General features: G+C 35.8%; 1 protein-coding gene across 1 annotated transcript in view; it reads right to left on the bottom strand.

Annotated features, from left to right (window-relative positions):
* ST8SIA4 (ST8 alpha-N-acetyl-neuraminide alpha-2,8-sialyltransferase 4) overlaps window positions 1-26948 on the bottom strand; it is a 94621-nt gene that overhangs the window by 36923 nt on the left and 30750 nt on the right. The window contains exons 3-4 of the mRNA XM_072416124.1: window positions 23345-23602; window positions 259-552 (exon numbers count right to left, since the gene is read on the bottom strand). Coding sequence (XP_072272225.1) covers window positions 259-552; window positions 23345-23602 — 552 coding nt within the window. The remainder of the gene's footprint in view (window positions 1-258; window positions 553-23344; window positions 23603-26948) is intronic.

The following is a 26948-nucleotide window of genomic DNA, read 5'->3' as shown; positions in this document are numbered from 1 at the left end:
TATAGTCATCCCTCTCCGCAAACTAAAGAAGCTAACAGAAGGTTAAACACTAATGCTCTCCATAATGCTCGCTTTAACTCTAAGTTCCTGTGTACAATATGGATCAGTGAATAGCATTGTAGTGAAATAAGAAGTTATTCTGTAAAATGAACACAGTGCCAGACAAATTATATGTTCCTTTTCATGCCTTCACACAAATCTTTCATTTAGATAAAATCAATTGTTGCCAGGACAATGTAATCATATTTAGGTACTTACCCTCTGACAGCATGAATAAGTCTTAGTGATGGGTAGGCAGTTCGGACTCTTAGTTTGTTTTTAAGGATTAGTGCATTAACCCACTCAACGTGTTTCTCTCCACCTTTGACCATGAAGGCTGGAATCCACAGGACACTGTCATTGAGCATGGACAGTCTATGTACAAACTTCAGTCGGTCGCTCTCGTTACGAAAGCCTCCAAATGCTCTTTGTACCACCGAGGGGTTCATGGTAATAAAATCTGATTTGGTCCCAACATCAGATGCAAATTCAACCACAGGAGCTAAGTTGCACCTATGAAAATCAAACAAATATATATTAAGAGAAAGTTTGCTGTTGTACGGTTTGAACAAAAGCTTAAACTTTAGGCAAACACCTAAATATACAAATAAAATACATATAATGGAGTTGTTTTATCTGCCAAAGGATATTTACTTCATCCATCTAGTCCCAAGAATTACATGTCTCTATCATACGGTTGCCTAAGAACTTCTTTTTCTCAGCTGCAGCTCACTTATACTTATATGTCTTTTACACACCAAAGCTGTGACTGGATAGAAGGAAAAGTAAAATACCAAGCTGATTTTTCTGTTACGCTGCCTCTCATCCTATCAGCATGCTACTGCAGTAAAGCTGATTAGCTCCTAGTGCTGCTTCTCCCACCACCATTTTGAGATCTGCTTGGTTTATACAAGCTTCCCCATAAAATTCACTAAATACAATGCTTTTATTATGAACTTATTTTTCTGCCAGCAAATTTATTTAATAAAGCAGAATAGTTAGTTTGTATTATGCATACTTGTCTTTCCTTTTGGATATTAAATAGCACCCAGACGACTATTAATATAAATATCCACCCCTTTGTGTGACTCCTTTCATTAGAAGTTTGCATATTATAATGCGATTCTGCTGACATATGTTCTCTAGACCATTTCTATTCAACTAATAAGGGTATTATAGCAGGTAATCTTCTCCCGTGACTTTTTGTCATCACAATTTTTCCAACTTGTACCATTTTGTAACTTTTAACTTAATTGAGTAATAAAATTTGAGTGCAGGAAATGAAGCATAAAAAGGCAGTTAAAACAGATTGAATCATGCAGTTAAAGTACTACAGTTAATTGATAATTTACAATGTGTTACCAAATACATCTCCTTATCACTAATTAAAATGCACAGAACATGCAAACTGCTTAAGTTTAAATATATATATATATATATATATATATACACACACGCACACTACTGACTTTATTTAGTGCAATGTTTCATTTATTTTACTGTGTGTGCATATCACTTTTTTAATGAAAATGAAAAAAAATTTAAAAAATATATAAATAAAAATCTGCAGAAAAATAATAGCTCACAGCAGTAATGTGGAAAAGATTTAACTAGGACTTTTAATAAATAACTAATAGTAAATAAAGATTAAATAGGAATACATTTTATTTTTTTAATTTGTTTTTGTTTTGCAGGTAAGATTACTTTTAAGTGCAGCTGCTCCTGTCAGTGGCTATATTAGTGATACTTTTAAAAAGTTTTACTAGCTGTGCATCCCATGTGTTTTTACCCACTGGTTTCTTTGGTGTCATATTCATGTTGCTAAGACTTAAAGCCTAGGCAATGTGAATATACTTAGTTGAAAAAGTCAAGGGTAAATACATTTTTATAATTTTTGTCAAAAATATGGTGTATTTTTCCACCAACATTTTTTTTGTTACAGCAACTTACCATTGTTCTGTCACACTTACCTCTTCCTCACTAAAGCTCAGGCATCTCTCTCCTGCACATGCGGGCAGTTCTGACTGTGCCTGCGCTCCTAAGCTTTATCAAGTTCGCCGAATCCGCCTGTCAACCAGAAAATAGCATCTTCCCTGGCTATTTAGCTAGCTCAGACACAGCACTCAGTGTTCGTGCATCGTGTCTCCACTAGTGCTGAGCCCCTAGCTTGCGGAGCTAGTTTCTGTACACCTGTTGCTTAATTCAGTGTTTTCTCTGTCCAGCTCCTGCTTTAACCCCTTGTTGCCCAGTTTGTTGTTTCCAGCCTATTTCCTTGTGGTGTGCCAGTGTTCTTCTCTGTGGATATTCCTGTGTCACCGGGCCTCCTCTTGCTTCCAGTGTCTCCTGTGTTCCTTGTGTCTGCAGTGGCCCCTGTGTCACTGGTGTCTGTTTCCTGGATCCCTGGCATTGTGACCTGACCACTCTTGTTTGCTGGGTGCCTCGACCTTGGCCTTCCTTGACAATTCTTGTGCCTAATGATTTGGTACCGTGTATCCTCCTGCCCACCCTGGTGTGCCCAAGGCTCTGGAAAAAACCTGGTTGCCGTTTAGACTCTGCGCCTTGGTTGCGCTCTGCGACCTGGTTGCACTTGTTATGATAATGTTAACAACTATGTTAACTGTGCATGTTCTGCTGCTTTTTTTTTTACCTTAATAGGGCCCTATGCCTTCCCTCCAGACTGGGACCTAATAGGAACTCATACCAACATTTGATTCCCCTAAACAGATGTGGGGGTTTGTTGGGATGATTTATGGTGGAATCTGGACGCCTACTTTAATAGGTGAGTGATGAGATATTCACCACCACCCAAGGTGATGAGTACAAGGGTACAAAAACAACAGTACAGGGAGCAATAAAAAATCCTTTTTGAAATAAAACACATACACATTTATAAATTAGTATATTAATTTCCCCAGTAGTAAATCCTTTATCAATCATTGCGAACAACAATGAAGTTCATGTGCTCACTAAGGGTGACATTCTGACTACCACTGCAAGGTAGATATGTACCCAGTTAGTAAATTGGTTTTTGAAGGGGCTCTCTGAGACGTGAACATTGTTTAATTTCAAAGGATTTTACTGAGTTTTAAAAAATGGAGAGAAAAAAAAGACACAACGATACAAGGAAATAAATCACAAGGGTGGGATATAAAAATCATGGGGGAAAAACAAAATTAACAAAAGGAAAAGAGGGCTACATCATGGGTCCAGAACACAGGGGTTCAACTGGAGAGAAAAAGTTGACAAAGAGTGCGCAATAGATTCCTTTTAAAACTGAATGATATTGGAGGCAAAATTTTAAGCAGATAAATATTGTTTGATCTATTATATCTATCTTTTGGATTTGCTTACAAAAACAGGCATTAGATATGTACTTGATAATTAAAAATGAAATAAAGAAAATATTTACTGGTAGCCTAAGGGAAATTTTACTATCCTGTAAATAAAAATAGACTTTGAAATGTATCTAGCACACTCATTCTTAACCAGTGGAATTTGGAGTCTCCAGGGAATTGATACTGCTGAATTCTAGAGGTGCCTCTGTTTCATATAGTACATTCATCACAATTTGTAGCTTTAGCATATAATAAACATCTTCACCAGACTATAAAATCCTTTTGAAAGGGATCCCTTCTGTACCTTGTTACAGTAAAACAATGTTTTGCTATACTGTAAAATATATTTTACTATATATAAACAGTTGAAGAGGATCAATAAAACCCTGTTAACACATCCTCCCTCTTTGTATTAAATCCAACACATTTTGAGTATTATGGGGGACATTAAAATGTAAGAATAATGCTGGTATTTTATTATTTGCAGTTAAATTAACATTGAGGAAGTGTCCTATATGAACAGTTTTGGGTATTGTAGTTTAATGCAGCTTTGCAGGCAGAGCATTGTGAGTTTTTAGTCTCTCTCTCACTAAAACCTATCTGAAAATCCAGACAGGAAGAATGAAGAAGGGATGTGTTCAGTTGTGTTTGCAAATTTTAGCGTTATTGACTAAGCTCTAAAAACTGTCCAGTCCTGGCATAGCAGGTAGAGACAGACGTGTAAACTTGTGAAAAAGATACAGAACTGCTCCTTGATGGCCAAAAAAGCACACATTCACATTCAATAATTAATATTCACCTAACTATTCAATATTTAATATTCACATGAAAAAATATGTAAATAATTTAAAATGTTTATTTTTTGTTTTTTAGTCCCAACCATAATAAATAATTCAAAAACAAAAATAAAAAACCATTACATAGTACCCTTAACCCCTGCACTGCTAGTCATGCAAATTATATGTTGCTGGCAGCAAGGAATCAAAAACTTACTGCCATTTATTTACATTTGTAAACCAAGCTGTTGTTTTTTTGGCAACAAGACGCCTGACCATTTCTATATCATCTATAATATGCTTCCTTCTCCACCTGACCCTACCCTTCATCCAAGTACCCCATGGCTTACCTGTCACTTCTGGGTACCTGGAACCTTCATTACAGATGTCAGGATGAGCAGAAGCAGGGGATCAGCATACATCCAGATCTCCCCTGGGTAGTATAACTCAAAAGTAATCAACTTCCTGCCTATAGTTTAATAGCTTCAACAGAGTACAAGCGTGACTTCAGGTGTCGCAGACCCCAGATGTCTCCTTGAGAAGAACCTGTCACTTAAACTGATCTATTTCATAGAAGGCTTGTCAATAATTGATTTATAACACTGAAAAAAGTGTGAGCTGTGCAAAGGTTAAGTTACAACTTGTTACATTCTACTAATAATTACATTCTGTGTAGCTTAACCCACATTTAATAAAAATCAACTCAGTCAGGTAAGGGACATATAAGGCAGGTGTTTATGTTTGGTGGGAGTTTATAAATAATAGGAAGAAGATACCGAGTTAAATAATAAATAAGTATTATACATAAAAGCATCAATGCTATCCTGGAATTGGATTGAAATATTGTTCTAGGGAATACATTAAAGTAATAATCCTTTCCAAAAAAATCTATTCTAATTTAAATTTTTTTACCTACTAACTACTAGTTAATTCCACCATCCCGGATTATGTCACATGCAGGGATAATTAACTTTTCCAGGGAAAGTGACATTTCGCTCTGCCATATACAAAGTTTTGGCTTCTTAATATCATTCTTAATAAAATACACCTGCAAAGATTTATTTAACTTCTCTTAATAAAACTGTGTGTATTTGGAAGAATGGGGAATTTTATTTGTGAACGCACTCGTCACTGTTCTTACATTTTAAACTAAAGAGTGTGGGGACCAGATGTAAAATAGAGGTACAAAGTCAAAATTTCCCCAATGAAAACAGGCTGTTTATTTCAGCAAAAAGAAAATAACATGAAGTTAAGGCATACAGTCACCAAGCAAAGTCACAAATGTCAAAATAATCTCTGCTTCATTGAGCTCTTACATATTCAGTGTTCTGTATGAACCCTTTCTTCTGGTTTATAACCTTTGGAAACAATAGCAGTCCAGCAATTATTTCCTACAGGCAACCCTAGTGTAGTAGCCTTTATCTTTACATCTCTTTATTTTTTCATCTCTAAGCAGACAAACACACAATGAACCATACAGTTTGGTCCTGGTGAACTTAAAGCAGACTCCAGAATTTTTCAATATTCAGTATTGGACAGGTAATCTTCAAATCACATGAAAATGAATAGATGACATTACCCACAGAACAGCTGCCACGTTTGTTTCGTCAGCTCTAGAAATGAAAGTTGCTCCTCTCATCAGCACTGACAGTGTTGCTTGCACATCCCCGTCCTCTCTCTTTGGCAAATCTCAGAACCATACGTTCTGTATTGTATTCACAGAATTCATCACATTTTATAATTGGCCAAGTAAAGTATAGAAAGGTGTGCTTACAAAACAAGAAACGGCAATGGCCAGAGATTTTATGTTACCGGAAAGGCACTTCCAAACATTTACTCTAAAAAGTAAAAAGTGACTTGATCCTAAATTGGTAGAAATTGGTCTACAGAATTAGGAAATGACTCCACTCTGTGTAGTGAGGAATCCTAATAATATCAGCCCTAGTACATGTTTTGTAAATAACTGATAAAATCCTAGGTTTCCCTAACATGCTGTCCTAATCCTAAAATGAATACTTATGAAACCATGGAGCCACATAGAGCCTTTTTCTGGACAATATCACAGTCATTATGTTACAAGGGTTAATTGGATATTACATAGAAGACTCGCTAAGCAGTTTGTTCAAAAGTTAAAACGAAAAAGAAATTAAGGCAAAGACAGAAAGGCAGACAGAAATGGACAGACATGAAATCATAAATTATTCACAGACATTAGTCTTTTTGGCAGTATTGATTTTATTTCCTCTGTACAACGTTAAAAGACACTAAAATTTGTATTTGTTCATCACAATGCCTTTATTAAAACAGTTGTAGCAAGCTGCAGTGTTTGTGATAGCCTGGGTCCAGTGCTAAGCCCTGAAGCTGAATCTGCTCCTCGGCTGGAGATCCTGAAACACTGCACCAAATGCTTTGCCCTGAGGAAGTGTGGTAGATTCATCTTTGCCTCCTCCTAGATAAAAGTGCTGCAGTGTCTGTCCTAAAGATCTACAGAAAAGTAATTTTTTTCTGTGTGCTTAAATTTATCACAGGCCAGGATTACTGTATGTTTAATACCTCCATATGTGAAATACTATGGAGTTTTTTTCTTATCATAGCAGAAAAATCAGACAATCTTACTCTTTAGTACTACTACCTACTAAGGGCCATTTCAGACCTGTGGTAAGCTGCAATTTTCTGCCACAGGCTCAACCATGGTCTGCAATCCACTTGCATGAAAGTGGTTGGGAAGCATTTTTCTATGCTACTACAAAGGATTGCATGAAGCTTCTAAAAGTCACCTTTAACCGCTTGGTTCTTGTTTGAAGATTTGTGCCACAGCTGCTACCTGAGTGGTCCAGTTTGCTGTGCACCCAGGAGCTGCCAAACTCCTGGTTTCACTTCACAAAGAGCCCTAAGTCTTTTACAGGAAGACTGTAGGAGGTAAGCACCAGCAAGTTAATTTTTGACATTGTATTTAAGAAAATAATATTTAAAATAAGCATAAATTAGGGGGTCTTGTAGGTTGAGATACAGCAATGCTATAGCTGAAAAAAACTACTCATACTATTGATATTGATAGCACCACCAAAACAAAGCAATACACAATGTAGTACCATTATATGTGATTAGCAATGCTCTAAGTTGCCAATGGATGGTTAATATAATCTTTTATAATTACAAAATAATAGTAATATTATTATTAATAAGACTGCTCTTGATATAGTTATTAGTTATTCGGATTACAGTGTTTATTTCAAAATAATTTATTAAGTCAGTGAAAAGTTCTGGTTTGTTTAAATGTGCCAATGAAAAACACTGAAATGCAGAGAGGTTTAAGAAAACAATTGCAGGCATGATGTTGTCCAACAGCAATATACCAATAAAAGGCCTTAACAAAATTTACTTACTATAACATTGCATGACAAAGAAGGCCAGTTAACCACCATAAATATACTCATCACGGTGCGACGGAGGCCTAACAACCTATCAGACAGAAGATTTTCCCTCTACTAGCAGTAAGAAAAATGATCTGCTCCTTGTCTTGTCTCTAACTTTCTGAATATAATCACTTATCATTTAATGTGAAATTTCAGGCAAACAAACTACACCAAGTAATGCATTTATGTTTTAAATGCAATAAGTGTAATGAGTAAGTACCTGTTTGTTTTATGGTCCCTCCAGAGGGAGGGGCATCAGTTTGATCCATTCAGGTGTGCTGCATGCGCATGTACTGGCAGAGAATATACTAATGGAGGAGACAGAGTGAAAAGAAGGATGAATCCATCTGCAGGTTGCTCTGTTATGAACAGAGAGATTAATAAAGCAAATTATTGGTTGAATCTCAAGTGATTAAATTTCACTGCTGACATCCCAGTAAAGTTGAGAATACAGAGGCAATCATTTTGCAGTATATTGCAAAAGATCCTTTTTTATATATTTTGTGTCACAACAAAAATCAGTTTTTATCAAATTTATAGTGTATGTAAAATGCCTTAAAAGTCCCTTCAATATGATTGTCCTCTATGTTCCCAAAAGAGAGTAATGTCATTTTTTACCAATGCTGCATAGCAGAGGTAAATAAATTTTGTGACTAAATGAAGTGAATTTCAAATTCTTGCACAGAAAACATAGCTTACATATATGTATTTTATTAGTGTTTTGAGATGTTTGTCTGGAGCTTTTAAGAAAGGCATTTAAATGAACCGTTTTTTTGGCTATGTTCAGATGAGTCTAATCAAGAAAGTAGACAGATGATCAAGAGGAGAATGTTTTATCTACTAGAATGGGTCACATTGCAGGGCTTGTAATTAAAGAGGTACTATGGTGGTTCTGCATTCCAAAATTGTGAGTTTACCTGCCTGTTCGCAATCTACTATTCCTTGTACACATTGCTGTGGAAGTGTATGCCTGGTATTCCAGCATTATCCAGAGCTGCTGGGACTTATTGAACACCCGTGTGCATGTTACGCCTCGCCTGGCCAAGCAAGACGGCTGAAGATCCAAGACCCAGAGGAGGAGCAGAAGAAGATGCCCATGACAGAGCAAGGATGGGTGCATGTAAATAAAAATGTGATCAAGTAGTATGCAGTTAGAGACCTGCCTGGTTGCATTTTTTTATTTTTTTTTTTATTTAGTTCCCCTTTTATTAAAGAGTGGCGTACAACCCCCATCTGTTGCAGCAATGAAGTATGAAATAACCATCACAAATAAACAGGATACTAAAATGTATCAAAGACAGGGTTCATGTGCTTTATATACCTGCAATACTATAAGCTGAAAATCCTCTAATGCTTTCTAAAGATGGGATCCTATCCAAAAAAACATACATCCTGCTTGTTACCAATTCAGAAATGTGCATTTCCCATTTACTGCTGAAAAGAAATGATGAAGCAATCACCAGCACAGTCAGGCAATTTTCACTTAAAGAACACCAGTCACAAAACCTGAACAACTCAAAGTTATCATATGATGAAAAAAATCATAAGCAGGGTGTACCCCCTGTGATATCCACATGTCAAAAACTATCAATAAACATCAATTGCAGTTCTAGCTCTATGCACCTCTTCCTTTTAGTGCAAATTTGTTTTCTAAAAATAACTTTTGATGTAACTTTCACGTGCTAGGCTTTCCATATTTCTACAATTTGATTAGCAGCTTTTGAGTTTAAAGAATAAATCTAGCTAAACTGTTTCAATTATTATTAGAAAAAAAGAACAGAGACTGTAATTTCCCTTCACTTTGGTTTGAAAAGCCTTTATGGGTCTCTGCATACAATGTTCCCATGTAATGAAAACATTTTCTTTAAAAGTATATGTAAAATGCATCCATTTATCCATCCCAACTAAAATACAAAATGTTTTACTACAGCATGCCACTGTGAAACTAAATGAAAGGTATCTTTGCGGGAAATATACTGCATACACTAATATTGACAATGTTTATATACATTCCCAGTCCTTGTTGGTTTCAGGTCCTATTGGAATCCAATTGGAAACCCAAATGATGCTAGAACTATTTATTTATTTGTTAATTCTGGACATTTGATGATCTGCTTGTGTAGTTAAGAGAACACAGTTGGGATTCCCAATCTGTCCTTGGTGTTCTATTTGTTGAATTCTACCACCTTTGAAGGTAGAAAATACTAAAAGTCCAAACAACAACAAATGTTACTCCTTTACGGTACAGAAAAAAGTTCAATGACTATATAAATAGTACCTGGAACCAAGTACATGCTTAAACTTTAAAAAGAAAAGGAAAGTTAGCAAGTAGTACAGATTGCAATGGGTGATATCCATAAACCATGAAGTTACAGTAGAATGTTTTATTGAGTGATGAGCCCAAATTTTCTGACTTACCACGACACAAAAAGAATTGGCAGAATTACATTACTGCATGCCTATAGCCTTCTAAGAAACATGGTGGCTCTTTCAAGGTCTAGGAAGGTATTTCAGCCAGCTAGTCAGACTTGGTGAAATAATAAACTGAGAAATATAACCATGTGATTCACATGGTAAAATGTCTGCTAAAAACCTCATCCTCCAACAATAGGCTACAAATGAAAAAACTAGGACCATACTGTCAAACACAAAGCGCCCATCCTACACCTCTTGGGATACCAAGACAGTTGGCAAAGACTGACAGCAAAAAGCAATACCAAGAAGAGTTATTTTTAGGGCTGAAATAATGTTTTCTGCTGCCCTAAGCCAACTGTTTTGTGCCACTCCCTCATTTAGCCCAACTGACTTGCCAGCTTTACAAGGGCCAGTCTAGGACGGTGTTAGGAGAATATGTAAAGGATGACTACAGATTACTGTTCTTGATGACAGAGAAGGGTCTTCGAATACACAATATTTTGTAAATACATACTGTACTACACAGAGAAAATGAAATTCCAGGAACAATGAGGACCCAAACAGATTGTTCAGCCAGCAACGTGATTTGTGGGTGGATGGTTAGCTAAGGGAAGTCACATGAAACACTGATTTGTTTAATTATTGTATTTGGGGTCCGCCTAATAAGCTGAAATATGGAAGCTTTCGGATAATAAAAGAAAAAGACCACAGTTATACAGCACAACAGTGTGCTTTACAAATATAAATTAAGATCCACTGTCACAAGAATCTGAATTCAGCAGAGCAAAATAGGAATTAATGGGGAAAGGAGGAGGGGGGAATACCATGAGATCTGCACATCATTCTACTGAGAATTTCAAGCAAAGCTTCTGCAAGTTCAGTTCAGTGATTAGATGCATGGTATTATCTGCAGCTGACCTGTGCTGGGTTTGCAATGATAGAGCTCTATGTGACTACACTATCAGTGGCTTTATTGGCCATGCAATTAAGGGGTCAGTTTTGACATGGTGACCTAAAGCTTTAACTCCCTCAGCTGCCTCATTAATTTAAGCCTTTTGGACCTCTGTCACTGTTTGTTAATTGTATTGTGTTTTACTTTGAAGCAATTCATTTCTGAATAAATGTCAGGCACTCATGCAGAAATGCCTAAATGTCAAGTAAAAATAAATGTGAAGTTCTTTGTGTTCTTACTTTTTTTAGGCGTTTTTTTTTTTCCAATACTGACCCTACCTTTAACACAAATGCTGTATTACTATTATTGAGTCGGATGCTGAAATATGTTTGGCCAAATCCAAAAAATAAAAGAAATATTAAGTTACAGGAGGTAAATAATTAAATTCAACTTCAAATGGAAGTTCCAAGAAAAAAAATTCAGTGGCACATATAAAATTCAGGTACAGAAATAATAAAATAAGATTTTAAAAATTGAATCAGAATAGCAGGATACCACAAGCAATTGACTGAATTTACTGGGTTCTCTCAAGTTGTCCTTTAATGTGCATATGTTCCTAGAGTGTAAATCGACGGTTCCTGAGACTACAAACTCATGTGTGGAGAATTCCCAGGGCGTATAAGGGGTTCTGATTTACTAATACAACCACAGAGAGAAATTGCTTTAAGGGTAACTTACATGCTTCCCTTGCAGGATTGCATGAGCATACAAACTTTCACCTGACAAATGCAATTCATCAACTGATTTATTATAGCCTACACTCACATCTATTGCAGTCCTGGTCGTTACATGAGCTTGCAGAAGTTACATGAGCTTGCAGAAGTTACATGAGCTTGCAGAAGAGCTCAGTGGCAGCTGTGTTTAGCAAAATGATTTCTTCTGCAAGTCATGCAAACTGCCCCTCCCCCCTCCAAGCCTCTGTCCTGCACAGGAGGGAGCAGGGAAGCCCCATTCTTATCTAGGAGTGGTCAGTATGTTTGATGTCCTTAACCTGGAGACTACCTGTATATAATAGCCCCAAAAACGTATCAACTCCCACCTACATTTGAAGCAAATTATGCCTAGCAAACATTTTTGTGAATTAGCCAAATGCACAAACCCTTTGTTGTATGGATCATGGGAATGTAGTAACGATTGAGAGAGTACATTTAAGTTTTTCAACAAGTCTGCGTGTGCATCATAGTAATTAATGTAAAAGTGCCTTTACATTCTCTAACCAAATTTGTATGAGCATCGTAGTAATTAATATGAGAGTATGTTTTTGTTCCCCAGCCAAGTCTGTGTATGCATTGCGTACATGCTTGCATTGTATATGACAGTGTATATGAATATTTCTCAGTAAATCTAATCCATTTTTGAAAGTCAAAACCAAAGTCCTGGCATCTTCTCAGTATTGAGTGCATGTTAAGTTGACCCCTACTTTCTTAGTATTAATATGTCTATGTATGTGACACAAATGTAGTGCAGACACAATGGTTGTCATAATAGCTTCCCAACACTACAAGAACACACAGCTTAGCACAGAGCTCGACTAACTAAACAAGCCTGAATATTGCATGACAGGCCATGTAGTTGTCCCTGCTCTTTCTTTCTAGTCAGCAGGCTTTTAAAATGATTAGACTGGTCACAGGGGGCTCGGAGAATAGTTGTCTTGGCAACCAAGTGTCTGGCAGATCCCGTGTTTTTTTCTGTTTTTACTGATTTAGAGTTTCATATAACCCTAAGATTGTGTTTTCTATATGTAAGTTATCCTGAACCCCCCAGCTTTCCCTCAGGGGGTTGACATCCTGCAACTTTTTAGATAATTAGACTTTGCTATATTTGTATTGTATGGATGTCATGCGTGTTCAAATGGAGACAATACCAATTACAAAGAAGGTAATAGTGGCAGAAGAACACAACACAAGGGGAAGGAAGTGTATTATTTAATTGGATAGCTGCAAACGTAAAACTAAACTATGGGCAAATATACATTTTACCCTGGCAGTTGGGTCCCCTCCACCCAACAAGGGTTAATAACACAATAGGGGCTAACAGAGCCGGAGTATAAACTACCTAATCACCAGCTCCAACAGCAGCAGCACCTCTTCTTTGGACTGCTTCCACACAACCATGCTGGACGCCTCCCTGCCCCAGGGCTTTGACCACAGATATTATCCCTTTCCAATGCAAGTTTTTAGGTCTTGCGGTATTTGGGAAGATGCCAAACCACATCACTGCACAGAAGAGAATCAGATTCTACTACAGCCTTATCTTTCCTTAGTAAAAATGAGAAATTAACTCTCGTAGTGGGGCGTAGGACCAAAAAGGGAAAAAAGTTTTGATATGAAGGGTTCCAGCCTCCAATCAGGTTGTTAATGTCTGTGCCCCTGCGGGGAATATTATTTCTCACTATTAGTCCACATAATCACTGTCTCATTAAAGAAAGTAAAGGTAAATCCAGAAGTTTGTAGCTGCCACAAAAACAGGTTTGGGCACATCTTTCAAAAGGGGAACAAATAAATGTCCCAAATAAAAACAAAAAGTGATAAGAACTTTTAGAATTAGTTCTTGTGGTAACATGATCCTAGTGAAAATTTTTTTTAAAAAGCATGTAGGTTTTCCATGAATGGAAGATAAATATAAATAGTAATATGTATTACTAAAAATCAGGAGTTGCACATACTGGAATATGGGGAAATGTGACCATCCCTTAATACAACAGTGAAAGCTGAAAGCAATAATTTTCTGTTTTGGCCACTGAAACTTTATTAAACTTTATAAATTGAGCTAATTAACTTTTTATGCATGCTGTGTGACCCTTTACTATGAGCAACACAGATACATCTTTTGTTCTGTGGTTCCTAATTATTCTGAAGCCTCCCTCTCCTTTATTTTTATAGTAACATTCTCTCCTATTTCCAACAATGTTACAAATCTGATCGATCTGAAAGACAAATACTTGGGCATGCCTGGCTTTGTTACTAGAGGTGCTATCCAAGAACATTAAAACACAAAGGTTCCCAAGTTTTCACGCTGGCCTCTAATGAAGGGACCTCCTTTGGCAAAAAGGTTTGTGGAAAGTGCACAGTTTATGATCCTCCAACGCAGTGTTTCTTAACCCCCTTGGCAGTTCATTTCTGTCTGGATTTTTATGTCTAAAAGTGGTACATTGTTTTTCATGAAAAATTATTTTACAGTATATTATAATAGTATAAGTATAATAAAGTTTTAAACACAAAATCATGTCAAGATAATAAATTAAATAAATAAATATTTAAAAAAAAAAAAAAAAAGCGAGAAGACGCGAAAGGACAATGTGTTTGTGATGTGTCACCACATGACTATGTAGTAAATGTAGCCTAGTTTGTACAAATAAAAAATCAGTGTTTAGTGATCTGAGATGAAGACATATAGCCTATTTTTTTATGACTTTTCTGTAATGTTTCTTTACTTAGGTTGCAGTGCAATAACAAATTTCTTTTTTTGATCCTTAGATTAAAAAGTTTAGGAACCCCTGAACAACCAGGTAGTAACTGAAAAGTGCTGGGTGGTGCACATGGCTATAAGGGGCTGGGTAGAATACTGCTGTATACTGATTCTGTAATAGAGGTGTCAGGATACCTACCTAAAGCAAGACTTGGGGACAGTATTCAGTGATCAGACCATTGGGTATGGCCACTTTTATCTATTTTATTAGTGGTCTTCAGTATATAATAATTACAACTTTATAAATGATATAGAGTTTGGGATTAAAAGTATCATTTCTTTGTTTGCAGATGACACCAAACTATGTAATGGAATTAAGTCCATACAGGATGTCTATATTCTACAATCAGACCTGGATGTACTGTTTGATTGGGCAGCCAAGTGGCAAATGGCATTTATTGTAGATAAATGTAAAGTTATACACTTGGGGGTTCACAACATGCATGCTTCATACTGTCTAAGGGGAATACATTTGGGGAGTCAGAAATGGAAAAGGATCTGGGGGTTCTGGTGGATCATAGACTTAATACCAGCATGCAATGCCAAGCTGCAATATCTAAAGCTAGTAAAGTACTTTCTTGTAATGAAAGAGGAATAGACTGCAGAGATCTACACATATTCCTGAACCTGTACAATGCATGCAATATGCATCCCAGTTTTGGGCACCAGTTCACAAAAATGACATTGTTGAATTGAAGAGAGTGCAGAGAAGGGCAACTAAACTAATAAAAGGAATGGAGGAGCTCAGCTATGAGGAGAGATTAGCTGAACTGAACGTATTCTCCCTTGAGAAGAGACGTTTAAGGGGGGATATGATCACCCTGTAGTAATATATAAACGCTCCATATAGAGAACTCTCTTCCCTATTATTCACTTTGAGATCATTACAAAGAACAAGAGGGCACTCTTTGCGTCTGAAGGAAAAGAAGTTTAAGCTCCGGATAAGGAAGGGATTCTTCACTGTAAGGTCTGTGAAAATGTGGAATCGGCTCCCTCAGGAAGTAGTTTCAGCAACTACTATAGATTTCTTTAAGAAAAAGCTGGATGTTTTTCTAGAAGCAAAGAATATAACTGGGTATTAAGACTTTAAAGTAAAAATAACAGTGACTGTTGATCCAGGGAACACCTAATTGCTTCATGGAATCAGGAAGGAATTTTTTTCCCATTGAAGCAAATTGTACCTGGGGTTTTTTTTTTTTTTTGCCTTCCTGTGGACCAACTATGTCTTATGGGGTTTTATATCTGGGATATGTTAATTTCCCTAGAGGTTGAACTTGATGGACTTATGTCCTTTTTCAACTTAACCTACTATGTAACTATGTAACAGTAAAAATATATTTTGTATTTAAAAGTGAATTAATGAAGATGTTAAAATGTTGCTACCCTCTGGTTAGTATTAATCATGGGATTTCTTGAGATAACATTTAAACAGGAAGTGAACCATCTGAGGTAAAGATAAACCTACAATTCATAAGCATTTTCAGTAGGGCAATTAAACACATTCTCTGGGGATGTCTTGTTTGTCATTCTGCAAATAACCATGATAAAGCAATTACAAGACCTATCCTAAAGATCATTTGGGTAAATTTGCTAAAATTAATGAACTATATTTAAAAAAGTGGATGCAACACCTGGAAAATAAGATATCACAGACTGTTAGCAGATATTGTATTATGCACACCCACATGGCTCATTAGCTTCTGATACAAAAGAAGTCTGACATACTGCCGAGGAACATCGATCATCAATCAATGAATATGTATTCAGAAACCACTGTTTATTTACCGGTGGGTTGTGATCATGAATCATGCATTAAACTACTGTACAGGCTTTAAAATATGTTGAAGATCTATTATGATTGCTGCAGCCAGACTTATCTATCCTTCCCACCACTCTTCTTCTGCTGCATCTCTTTGTAGTTCCTTTCATTGGCCTCCATTTCATCTTACAATCAAATTCAAGCTCCTGTGCTTTTCCTTCAAATCCCTCCACACTTCGTGTCCCACTTACCTTTCTGACCAGGTAAAAAAATACTCCCCTAGCCGCTCTCTTCGCTCTTTCAATGACCTACTACTAACTTCCTTACTCATAACCTTGTCACATGCACAGCTCCACGACTTTTCTAGAGCTGCCCCAACTCTCTAGAATGGTCTTCCTCGTCCTGTTCGACTTGCTCCTACGTTCTGCTTATTTAAATTAGCACTCAAAACCCATTCTTTCAAACTTGCCTACCCATCTTGGTCTGTCTTTTAAAACCCACTACATATCTCCCTTCCTATTGTGTGTTACTTCCCCACCACCTAGATTGTAAGCTTTTTGAGGCAGGGTCCTATATATAGCACTATATAAATTCTGTTATATTAATAATAATTTAAATAAAAAACTTTACTGCATGTTACTTTCTACATAAATAAAACACAAGTACTTACTGCACAAATTGTTAGTGTAGGCCAGGTATGTCAAAAAGTAGACCTAAATAAAAGAACATAATCTTCTAGGAGCTGCATTATGACTATTGTAGACTGCAATTATGTCTACGAAAGGCCACATCTTTCCTAGTTCCAGAAAAAGATAATGGCACTTCTGAACTTAAAATTATAATATAAATTGCAACCTACCATGTTTATTCTCATAAAAGATTTTCTGAAGTATTAAAAATATAAATTATGCTAGAAAAAGGAACATTATATGAAGCACAGCTGGGGCACATTCTTTGGGAATCTTCCAGCTTTTAGCTTCCCATTAGGATTGTTAGATGTCTGGAATTTGAACTTATAATTAGGGAAAACGGGAAAGAGTACCATAAGACTTCCCAATATCATACTACTTGCCGAAGCCCCGAGGTATTAGCATAAAATAAAAGGTAGTAAGAGAAAGAAGAGGAATTTCTTTGGCAATTAAACAATGCAATTTAGTTATAAGTTCTTAATAATGAGGTTGGGTACCATATATGTTCAACAATAACTTAAAAAATGCACCTGAGCTATGATAATAGGTGAAAAAAAGGCAAAAAATTGTAATACATTCGAGCGTAGTAAATTTGAGAAAGCTTTCTCTAATAAATTATAAAGGATTCCCTCAATCACTAAGTAACTTTGAGAATATGCTGGATTTTCTTGAAGGACTATAAGTGAATTCTATAACTATTCTGTACCCACTGTGGATAACTGGGATCCCTATCAAAAAAAATCTCCACTTATCTCCACTTCGTATCATACAGTATCCTTATCTGCACCAAATCATTAGAGCTTAATACTTCTAAATAGAAGACAACAATAGAAATCTCCACCTTCCCCTGATGAAGGCTTATTGGTGAAATGCGTCGGGACAGAGGTGATTGCGTTGCTCTATGCTAAAATTGTCTACGCTAAATCTATTATCATAGCTCAGGTGAATTGTGTTTAGTTAGTGGTCACCACATATGGTGTCCAACCTCTTTATGGAGAACGTATAACTAAATCTCATTGTTTAACTGCCAAAGAAACCCCTCTTCTTTCTCTTTCTCCCTTTGTTGTAGCTGTTCTGCCTAACAAATAGAACGTTACAGGGGCTCACAGGAAGAGGGTTAAACACCCAACACCAAAAGGGGCCCATTTTCAAAAAACATATCAATGGCAGGGAATCTACATTCACGTGTCTAGTCCCCTGATGTTCTCCCATTGAAGATTCCCTTGTTTCTTATAGAGATAGTGAGACCCAGCCAGAGGCTTTTAGAATATGAAGTGTGCAAAACCTTTAGCTTATCCACACAATAAAAAAACAAGAGAAGGATTCTGAAAGAATGTGGACATGTCATATGTGCCAGTCCCTTCCCAGCATACTTTAGTTATATGGTATCCAAAGCCAAATCATTTTTCACACTGGGAGTGAGAATTGGGAATTGTAAACACATTGTGACGTTAGCGGAAATATATCTAGAGTAAGTGAAATGCCTTTTAAACAAATATCATCAGAAAGGACAATTTTGAATTTTTTTTCTTCTATTCCTATACCAGAAACAACTAAATATTTGAGATTTTCTTCCATTTTCTGAGATTTTAGTTTCAAGTTGTTGGTTACAATTTATTTATATGGTCATCTACACTTACATTTTCTAATATAGTTAACTAACTCCTTTTTATAGCAAAAAAACATTTTGGGTCCAAATATTTTTCAGAATATTGCTTCTTCTGTTTTGTGAACAAGAACTAGAAAGAAAAGAAGCAGAAACCTGTTGAGTACCCAGTACTAAATATCATTTATAAATAAAACAGGATGTGATTGTTGCACGTTCTTTGATTTTTTGAACGCTTATTCGAAGTTACATTATGTGCTGCATCTCAGCAGGGATCAAACATATACTAGCATGAAAGATGAAACAAATTCCGAGCAGAACATCAATTGATAATAGGTCTACGTTTTAATATATTTCAAAAATCAGCATATTTGGACTGTTAAGGCGCTCTCCTTGCAAGTCTTGTTTGTAGGCTTTTTCCAAGAAGGTCACAATATTTTCAGTGGTATAGCTGTCCTTTTAGCAAGTCTGTAGCCACCCCTTTACTTTTTCCAACTCCCCCTAGTGGTACTGCTGGGAAAAATAACAGAACACACATTACTGCTTTTCAAATAAGCCTATAATGTAATGTTCAAATTTGCTTTTCTAATAATTTCTCTGACCGCAAACCATTACATTTAATCAGTTGCAGCCATGGAAATCAAGTTCAGTTGGTAGGTAGGATTTCTACTATAGGGAGCCTTTTCTATAAAATGACTTATATTATGGCTTGTGGTCAATTTACAGGCAGCATATTGTTTTGAATACAGAAATACAGAGTGTAATCTTTTGTTCAGATAGCATATATAAAGGGATTCTGCAATATCACTTTTTTCAGTTATTCAGAAGTATGATAGTAGCAAAGCCTCTGGCAAAAATTATTTCCAAAAATTAATACATGTAATTAATACATGTAATTAATTTGCAAAAATCATAGTAGTGTATTAAAGAAGGTTGTTTCCCTCAACATAACTGGAATTTAGCTCTTTTAATAACACAAGTTGTGATGCCAGATGTACTGGTAATGTCACTTGAGGGATGGGGTACATACAAATGTGACATTTTCAAGAGAGCAAATGATAGGTGTTGTTTGTTTGTCTAGATGTTGAGTGAAGGTTCATCACACTATAGGACTATATTGGTTATTTCATAATACTCTGACCAGATGACTGCACTGCAAGAAACGATTATAGCCTTGTGCTTTGCAATAGGATCTTGTACATGTCCTCGCTAAATGCCAATACTTACATGCTGTGTTTTGTTGCATTTCTTTATCCTAAAGTCACCAACCAATAAATGAGTGTTTTCTAGTCATTTCAGACTATTAAGTAGAAAACTCCACTAAACATTACTTGCAAATCTATGCTGCATTCTGCTGCCTTATCATAAGTAAAATAAAGTCCTATAGGTGGTAATATAAACCAAGAAGATGGACAACACTATTTTGAAAACAGACGATACATAATTGAGTTTTTAGGAGCATACAGCAAGGATGTGTAGTGACAGGATTGTCCTGTTTTCTGCTGCTTCTCTTTCAAAATGCCCATATGTTATATTACATTTTAGATTCTAAATGTCACCATAAAATTCTGGCGGTCTGTCTACTGTATGGTAACTGCTAATTTCCATTAGAAGAAGAATGAAGCAAGGAAGTGGATCTTCATTTCAAACTTTCATAGTTTAAGTAACACCATATTTCTAAAACACACCAAAACTTAGCTTTACCCTTTAAAAAAAAGTTTAGAAAAATAGGAGGACCCTAAAATTTTTCTATTTGCAAAATGCCCTTTAGAATGTCAAGCAAGTTTCTGCTTAAAATTACTAATTATTTTTTTGTTCCCCAACTCTTTTTCTCGGCAGATTTAACTTAAAGGACATAATCACAACAATTGGATTTCACATTGAAAAGCTCAAGACCCTTGCATCAAGATTTTGCCTTTATTTAAATGTCACTTCAGTCAGCTTTTGTTTCGTCATTATCTATAATAAGAGGAAAAAACTTTTATGGCATTAAAGTCTGTTCTATCCTTTTTATACTTGCCAGCTGAAATATTGTAGGATAGGGACTTTATTCACTTTTGTTGCTCAAAATACCTACTAGCTAATTTAATAAATACTACATATTGCAGTCTATTTATAAAGCAGTAAATCTGACATTCTCTGGTTGAGAATCAATCACTGTCATTGAAAACACATGGACCTGGAAGACTCGGATGTACTGCTATGTAATTAGACCCCATAGACTATAGACACTCACTCACTACCATCATCATATATACTAAAACTGAAAGAGACAACTAGTAGGTCTGAGAGGGGCTTCTACAAATATTTTCATTCTTTAAAGCCTTACTAGGGACCTTTTCAAGATATGGATTCTAGTCAATCAGGATAGCGGATGTTGTAGTTTACAAGTTATTAATTAACATGCTTGGCCCACATGAATACAAACCAAAAAAAAAAAATCTGCTGATTCAATTGTTACTGTGTGTTAATGTTATATCTATTATTGTGTAGCGAAATTGGCATGAACATGTGTATGCTAATTCACCACAATGTAGCAGATATTTATCAGTGGACCCCAAACTGTTGTTCCTTCTAAAATTATGTGCTTACATTGGGGTAAGCTAAAGTATCTTGGACATGTACTGGCTAGTTTGGATTTACAATAGTTGGCTTTTAACTCTTTTCCCTGAAAAAAGGCCCCATTTTATAAAAATAAATCATATATATAAAATTGAAAAAAAAATATGTTGTGGGTAATCAAAAGGCGCAAAATAGTAAAGTAACTTAAATAATCAACCTTCTATGTTGCCTATATCTACTTTGGAACAGAAGATGCTCTATATATAATTTGAAACAGAAAAGGTTCCAGTGATTCTAATAACTATATAGGTATCATTTTATTCTAGCACTTGAAATTGCTATAATATTTTTTTGATTTTGATTATGACAAATTTAACAACATGACCACTCCAAGTTTTTAAATTTTTGAATATTTTCACTTTGAATAGCATTATTATAACTTAGCATGATAATAATGAATTATAAAAAAAGTATTTTCCTCTTCAGGATGTATAAGATCTTACAAGAATAGCCATGTTTTAAACTGAGGGCTGTAAAAATTGCTGAAAACAGCTTGAACTCTCTTTAAATTTTAAGTTAACTGAGGTTGTGTGATTTGTGCTCCATGTTAATAAAGTCAGAAGAGCCGAGAGAGACATATACATCTGGTTAACCCATAAAAAACATTGGATTGATAAAAGAACAGGGATAACTTTTTGGAAAATATCTATTTATCGCTTGATAGACAACTCCTTCCTCAACTAGTTTACAAATAACATGGACCATTTCTCAAAGGTTTACATAGGAATATGGCAAATGTTTTTTTTAGGATGGATGAACAAGTAACAAAATAGTTCAAAATAGCAAAAAGCTTTAATTTAAGCTTTTTTATTGCAAATCTTTAAAATTTTGATTGTGTAAGAAGAGTTGACACCATCACTACCAGCGAAATGTTAAAGGCGCAATATTCCCAACTATGGAAAGATGTCCTTCATGTTATTAGGATAAGGAGTGAATAGAAATTTCCCTAATGGAGTAACAGAAAGATGAAAATACATTTAGACCGATTTAGGATTTCTTCATTGTATACAAAAATAACTGGCTATAGAGGGTTTAGGTTTGGGTCGGTGGTCCCTGCTACCCAGATGCTTGGACGGCAAAGGCAAGTATATATTTTTCACAAAGTAAAGGAACAAAAATATGTGTAATTTGTTAAAGAGGGATTGGAAGGTGGGGAGGTTACTGAGAGACAGATTTTGCCCACAGATGAGCTTTAAACCAAAACAAAACTTAAAAATGTAAAAATGTCTAGCAGGCAGGTTCTTTATTGCGGAACAGGCGTTGTCTCTTCTGCAATAAAACAAACTTACCTAACTGTGATCTTCTCCATAGTGTACACTAAGCTGTGCATATGCAGCTTAATATACAATCCTGGCATACCTGGCTTCTGGGAAATAATCCCTGCACAAACACAGGAGTTACATCATTCTGGCCTGTCCAATCAGACTGGCTGAATATCCTGAACATAGAAAGACTGGATAAGGATGTTGATGCCAGCGAAACAGTGAGGGGAGTTTAAATAATTGCAAAAAGACAGGTAAGTTTGTTTTTTTGCAAAAGAGACATCGCCTGTCCTTCCACCAAAAAAGAACCTGACCACATTGTTTTTTATTTTTTGGATTACTTTTTCTTTAGGCAAAAAAAGTATTACTTCAATCTTCTTCATGTTATAATACACATATAATTACATTATTTTGATTAAGTGAATATCTAGAGCTATTTTTTCACTTTTGGATAAAGCTGGAAATAGTTTACATCATCATTAGTTTCATTTCCATAGCTAAGTTTCATTTCCAGTATAAGTCTCATTAAGAAAACGTTCCTTTGTTTCCTGTCTTGAGGTACAGAAAGTAAGAGGAAAAACGAAGGAATTTTTTTCTGTTAGTGGTCACTAGAAAAACTGTACTTTGGTTTCAGACCCAAAGACAACAGTCACCAGGACAAGAGAAAGTGACTCTCCCCAGCAAAAAGCAAAATAAAAGGTCCTAAAATCCAAAAAGTCCAAAAATGGATTAGATACACTTAAAAAAGAATAGCCAATTCTTTAAAAAAAGAATCGATTGCCTTTAAACTGACAACAAAAACGTATGAATAAAATTTATTCCAAAACAATTGTTTTTCATAAAATTGCAGCACTTTTGAAAATGGTCTAATATTATGAAATCTATCACACAAGCTGTCACAGCCCCTTTCATTTCATGAATGATATATCACAGTCGAGCGGCGAGACTGATAAGCCCACATGATATATATAAAGTGTTAATCTCCAGCAGCAGATGCTGGCTCACCTTATTACAAAGTCATGACTGTCAATCTCCTTGCCGCATCCACTGTTGAGGAGGATTCCAGAATTACCCACGACTGCGCACGTCTGGAAGCGGCGGCTCTTCATAGGTGATACTTCAGGCAAAAGACTGTGCAGGTTCTGTGAAATATTTAGAGTGCGGCGTCTGTCCAGCACATAATGGATTACATCCCCTGGCTTGAAGCTGCTTTTAACTACAGACACATCTCTCTCAGCATCCAAAAATCGAAGGATGTCCTTTCTGCATGAAGAGAAATTTAGGATCAGTATAATCAAAAATGTATTGTGCGTTCAAGTTATCATTGCTTTGAGCAATACTGTGACTTCTTTTTTCCTCCTGTTTTTGAATGTGAGCTTCATTATATTTAGGAGATATAATATAGCAGAGTGGAGTCACTTTATATATTACATCTTATTCTAGTATTATGCAAATGGTTCCTACATTATACTTAGTAGTAATTAGAATTATTATATGCTAGTTTAGGTCTATGTACAGGTGCCTGACCAGCCTCTCTTAGTGTTCATCCATTCTTAGGGTCTTAGGGAGTGAGGCCCGTTTCTTTGCCTGTGGGTAAGAGGTTAGAGTATCAGGTACATGTAGGAGAACACTTTAGGTTAAAGCTTGAGTTTAGGGGGTGATTTTAATTTAGGATAAAGGGATGTGTTTAGGATACCAATTGCTTTATTAACCTCCCCGACGGTATGAATAATGAGGATTTTTAAATGTAAAAGTGGTACATTTAAAAATCCTCATTATTTTAAATTTTCCACCTACCGGTCCCACCTACCATCTCCACAGTCCTGCCTCCCAGCCAGGGACTCGCGTCCCCAACGTTCGGCATCTGTGTAGCCTGGCGATCACTGGAGGAAGCCGCGGCCACTGCTGAAGGACGCCGCTGGAACATGGGAACCAGGTAGGGCTTTTAATCTCCCTGGAAATTCCAGCCCGAGAGTGGCTGAAAGTTACCGCTTTTGGTATGGAAAATCCACCCCGAGCCACACTCGGGAATACCGCCAGTGAAGTTATGATCTATTTTTTTATTAACATCTTTTTGCGTATCATAGTTTTTTAAGTAACAGACGTATTTTCACTGGAACTGCAACTGCATACACACTGAAAGCTTTTGCAATCAAAGTAACATACCGTAAACATTTGGCTATTTACGGTCACCATTATAGTGGGCAATTTCAAAATTGTTACTACATAGCATAGTTACAGAAATTTAATAAAGTATCTCAAAGAACATTTTATTTTCTTTACATTTTTATTTTTTTGGAAGCTTAGATATAAACTGAAAAAAAGAAAATAAAGGAGATAAAAAGATTATAAAATGATATATGTGAGCAGCTGCATGAGCATGATTTAAAGAAAACAAGATTTAGAAACCAATGAAACCATAAAAAGTAATCATTTTATTTACATATATCACCAAATCACAATATAAGTAAGGTCTCTTAGATTAGGCAGGGTTCCCCCCTCCTCCTGTGTCACTATCTGTATCTGTCATTTGCCACCCCTATTTATTGTACAGTGTTGTGTAATATGTTGGTGCTATATAAATAGAGTTTAATATTAATATAAATTATTAATTACTATAAAGAATACATTGGGAAGTCAATATTATATATAAAACTCCATAAAGAAAAAAGATACTTTATAATTAATATGCACCACATATACCATGTACGAAGAGAAACCAAATAAAGACAAAACATTTTACCATAGCAAACACAACCCATTTAGAGTGCATACAAAGTCAAGCATGACGTGCATGATGTTCTTACCATTTTTATTGCTGTATACTTCTGTATAGTAAGGGGATCCTTGGTCAGATGAATCTACTTCAGTTATTTTGCTAAATGGGTCATAGAGAGTGTTCCAGCAAGCCTGAAAGTCACTGTAACAATGCCAGAGTCCCAGGAGCATTATGGCCACTCACTGGTGAAATTCTATACTTTGTTATTTTTTCTAATAATGCCTAAACGGGTCGCACTGTCTGTATTTTTTATTATGAAAATTTTGACTGGGTAATGGCATATCATGCTTAATAAGGTTCCCTAAGTTTTAATGTAAAATCTATTTGTTAAGTAGTGATATCAGCTGAATCTGGCCTAGATTCTGCTTTTTTCGGAACCAATGACTGGCACTAGGCACCAAGGAGCTGCAGCTGTTACCTGGTACAATAATGCTTTTTCAAGGTCACTGACAAGCCCAAATATCTGGGGTTTGGGGAGACTGGGCATGACTGCCCTTCAAAATACTCATTTTCTGCAACACTCACCCTCTTGTTACTCAATCCTTTTGAGAAGTGGAACTGAATGTAAAATGATTATCAATCAACCTGATCAGCTGTTTTTTAAAAAACCACAAGGATGAGTATGTGAACCTTTTTGTTTGCTCTTTGCTGGCCACAAATTGTTGATAACCCCTGCACTTAGGGAATCCACTCTAAATTCTAATACAAGGAATTATCAAGTCAGTAAATGGAGCGGACAGTAAATATATCTGTTTTAAAACAAGACTTAGCATACAAATAACTCAAGGGTTGAAATTTTATCATTTAAATTTAATAATCAGTGAATCTATACATATGTATGTATGAACTATTTTAGTACCAACATCAGTACTCAGATCTGTAAAGTTTACTTTGAATGCATGTATATTTAATTCTATGCTTTTTAAGATTTTACATAAAAAAATCATAAAGATAGTTAAAATTTTATGTTGTAATTACAAATGCTAAAAATTAAGGACTAATAAAATCTTAATGTGTTGCTACTTCATTTGTAAAAATGTAGTCATAAAAGCTCCTAATCATCAACCCAGGAAAAAAAAACAGGTATAACACAGAAAAAAACAAAAGCACGTATGAATTAAACATGAAAAATACATGATGGAATATCACAGCATGTGCAACTGAGAACAACTGGAAGGCCTGACAATCATGCTGTTGAATTATGTGCAGACATGTGGAAGTATGTGCAGACATCTTTAATATATCCTTATACTGATGCCAGAAATAATCTGTGTAATTATTTTCCAATTATGACAGTCATTTGTAATACAAAGGTATAAATTGTTTTAGTGTGAATTAAAAATGTATCATTTGCTGCTAGGAGATAAGGAAATGGGCCAAATCTGCAAAAATGATATGTCCTAATTGGTTCTAAATTTAGCCACAGACACACATACAACGGCAACATATCCAATACAGTAATATATACAGGTCAGAAAAGTGAAGTAGGACATAAAAATTACACAGCAGCTGACTGTAGTTAGATTAATTCAAAGATTATAGGTTTAATTTACAGTTATAACACCAGAAAACAGATTCTTATTTTCAAAAAGAGCACTTGTTTCATCTCATTGGAATATTTTTCACATTTGCTTCCACTAGAGGACTGAAGCTATGGTATCAACGGAGGTAAAGAAGAGAACAGCAAGAGATGCTTTTTGGATGGCATTATGTACCTATCAACTTCCTTAAGCTACGTACACACTTCCAATTATTATCGTCGGAAAACGAACGACGAACGTTCCTGCACGATATATATGAACGATCGTATAGCACCGATCCTGCACATAG

The sequence above is a fragment of the Pyxicephalus adspersus genome, chromosome 6 (genome assembly GCF_032062135.1).
Source record: "Pyxicephalus adspersus chromosome 6, UCB_Pads_2.0, whole genome shotgun sequence".
In the NCBI taxonomy this organism is placed as follows: domain Eukaryota; kingdom Metazoa; phylum Chordata; class Amphibia; order Anura; family Pyxicephalidae; genus Pyxicephalus; species Pyxicephalus adspersus.
The sequence above is the reverse complement of the archived record's forward strand: the minus strand, read 5'-3'. Positions and strand labels throughout refer to the sequence as shown.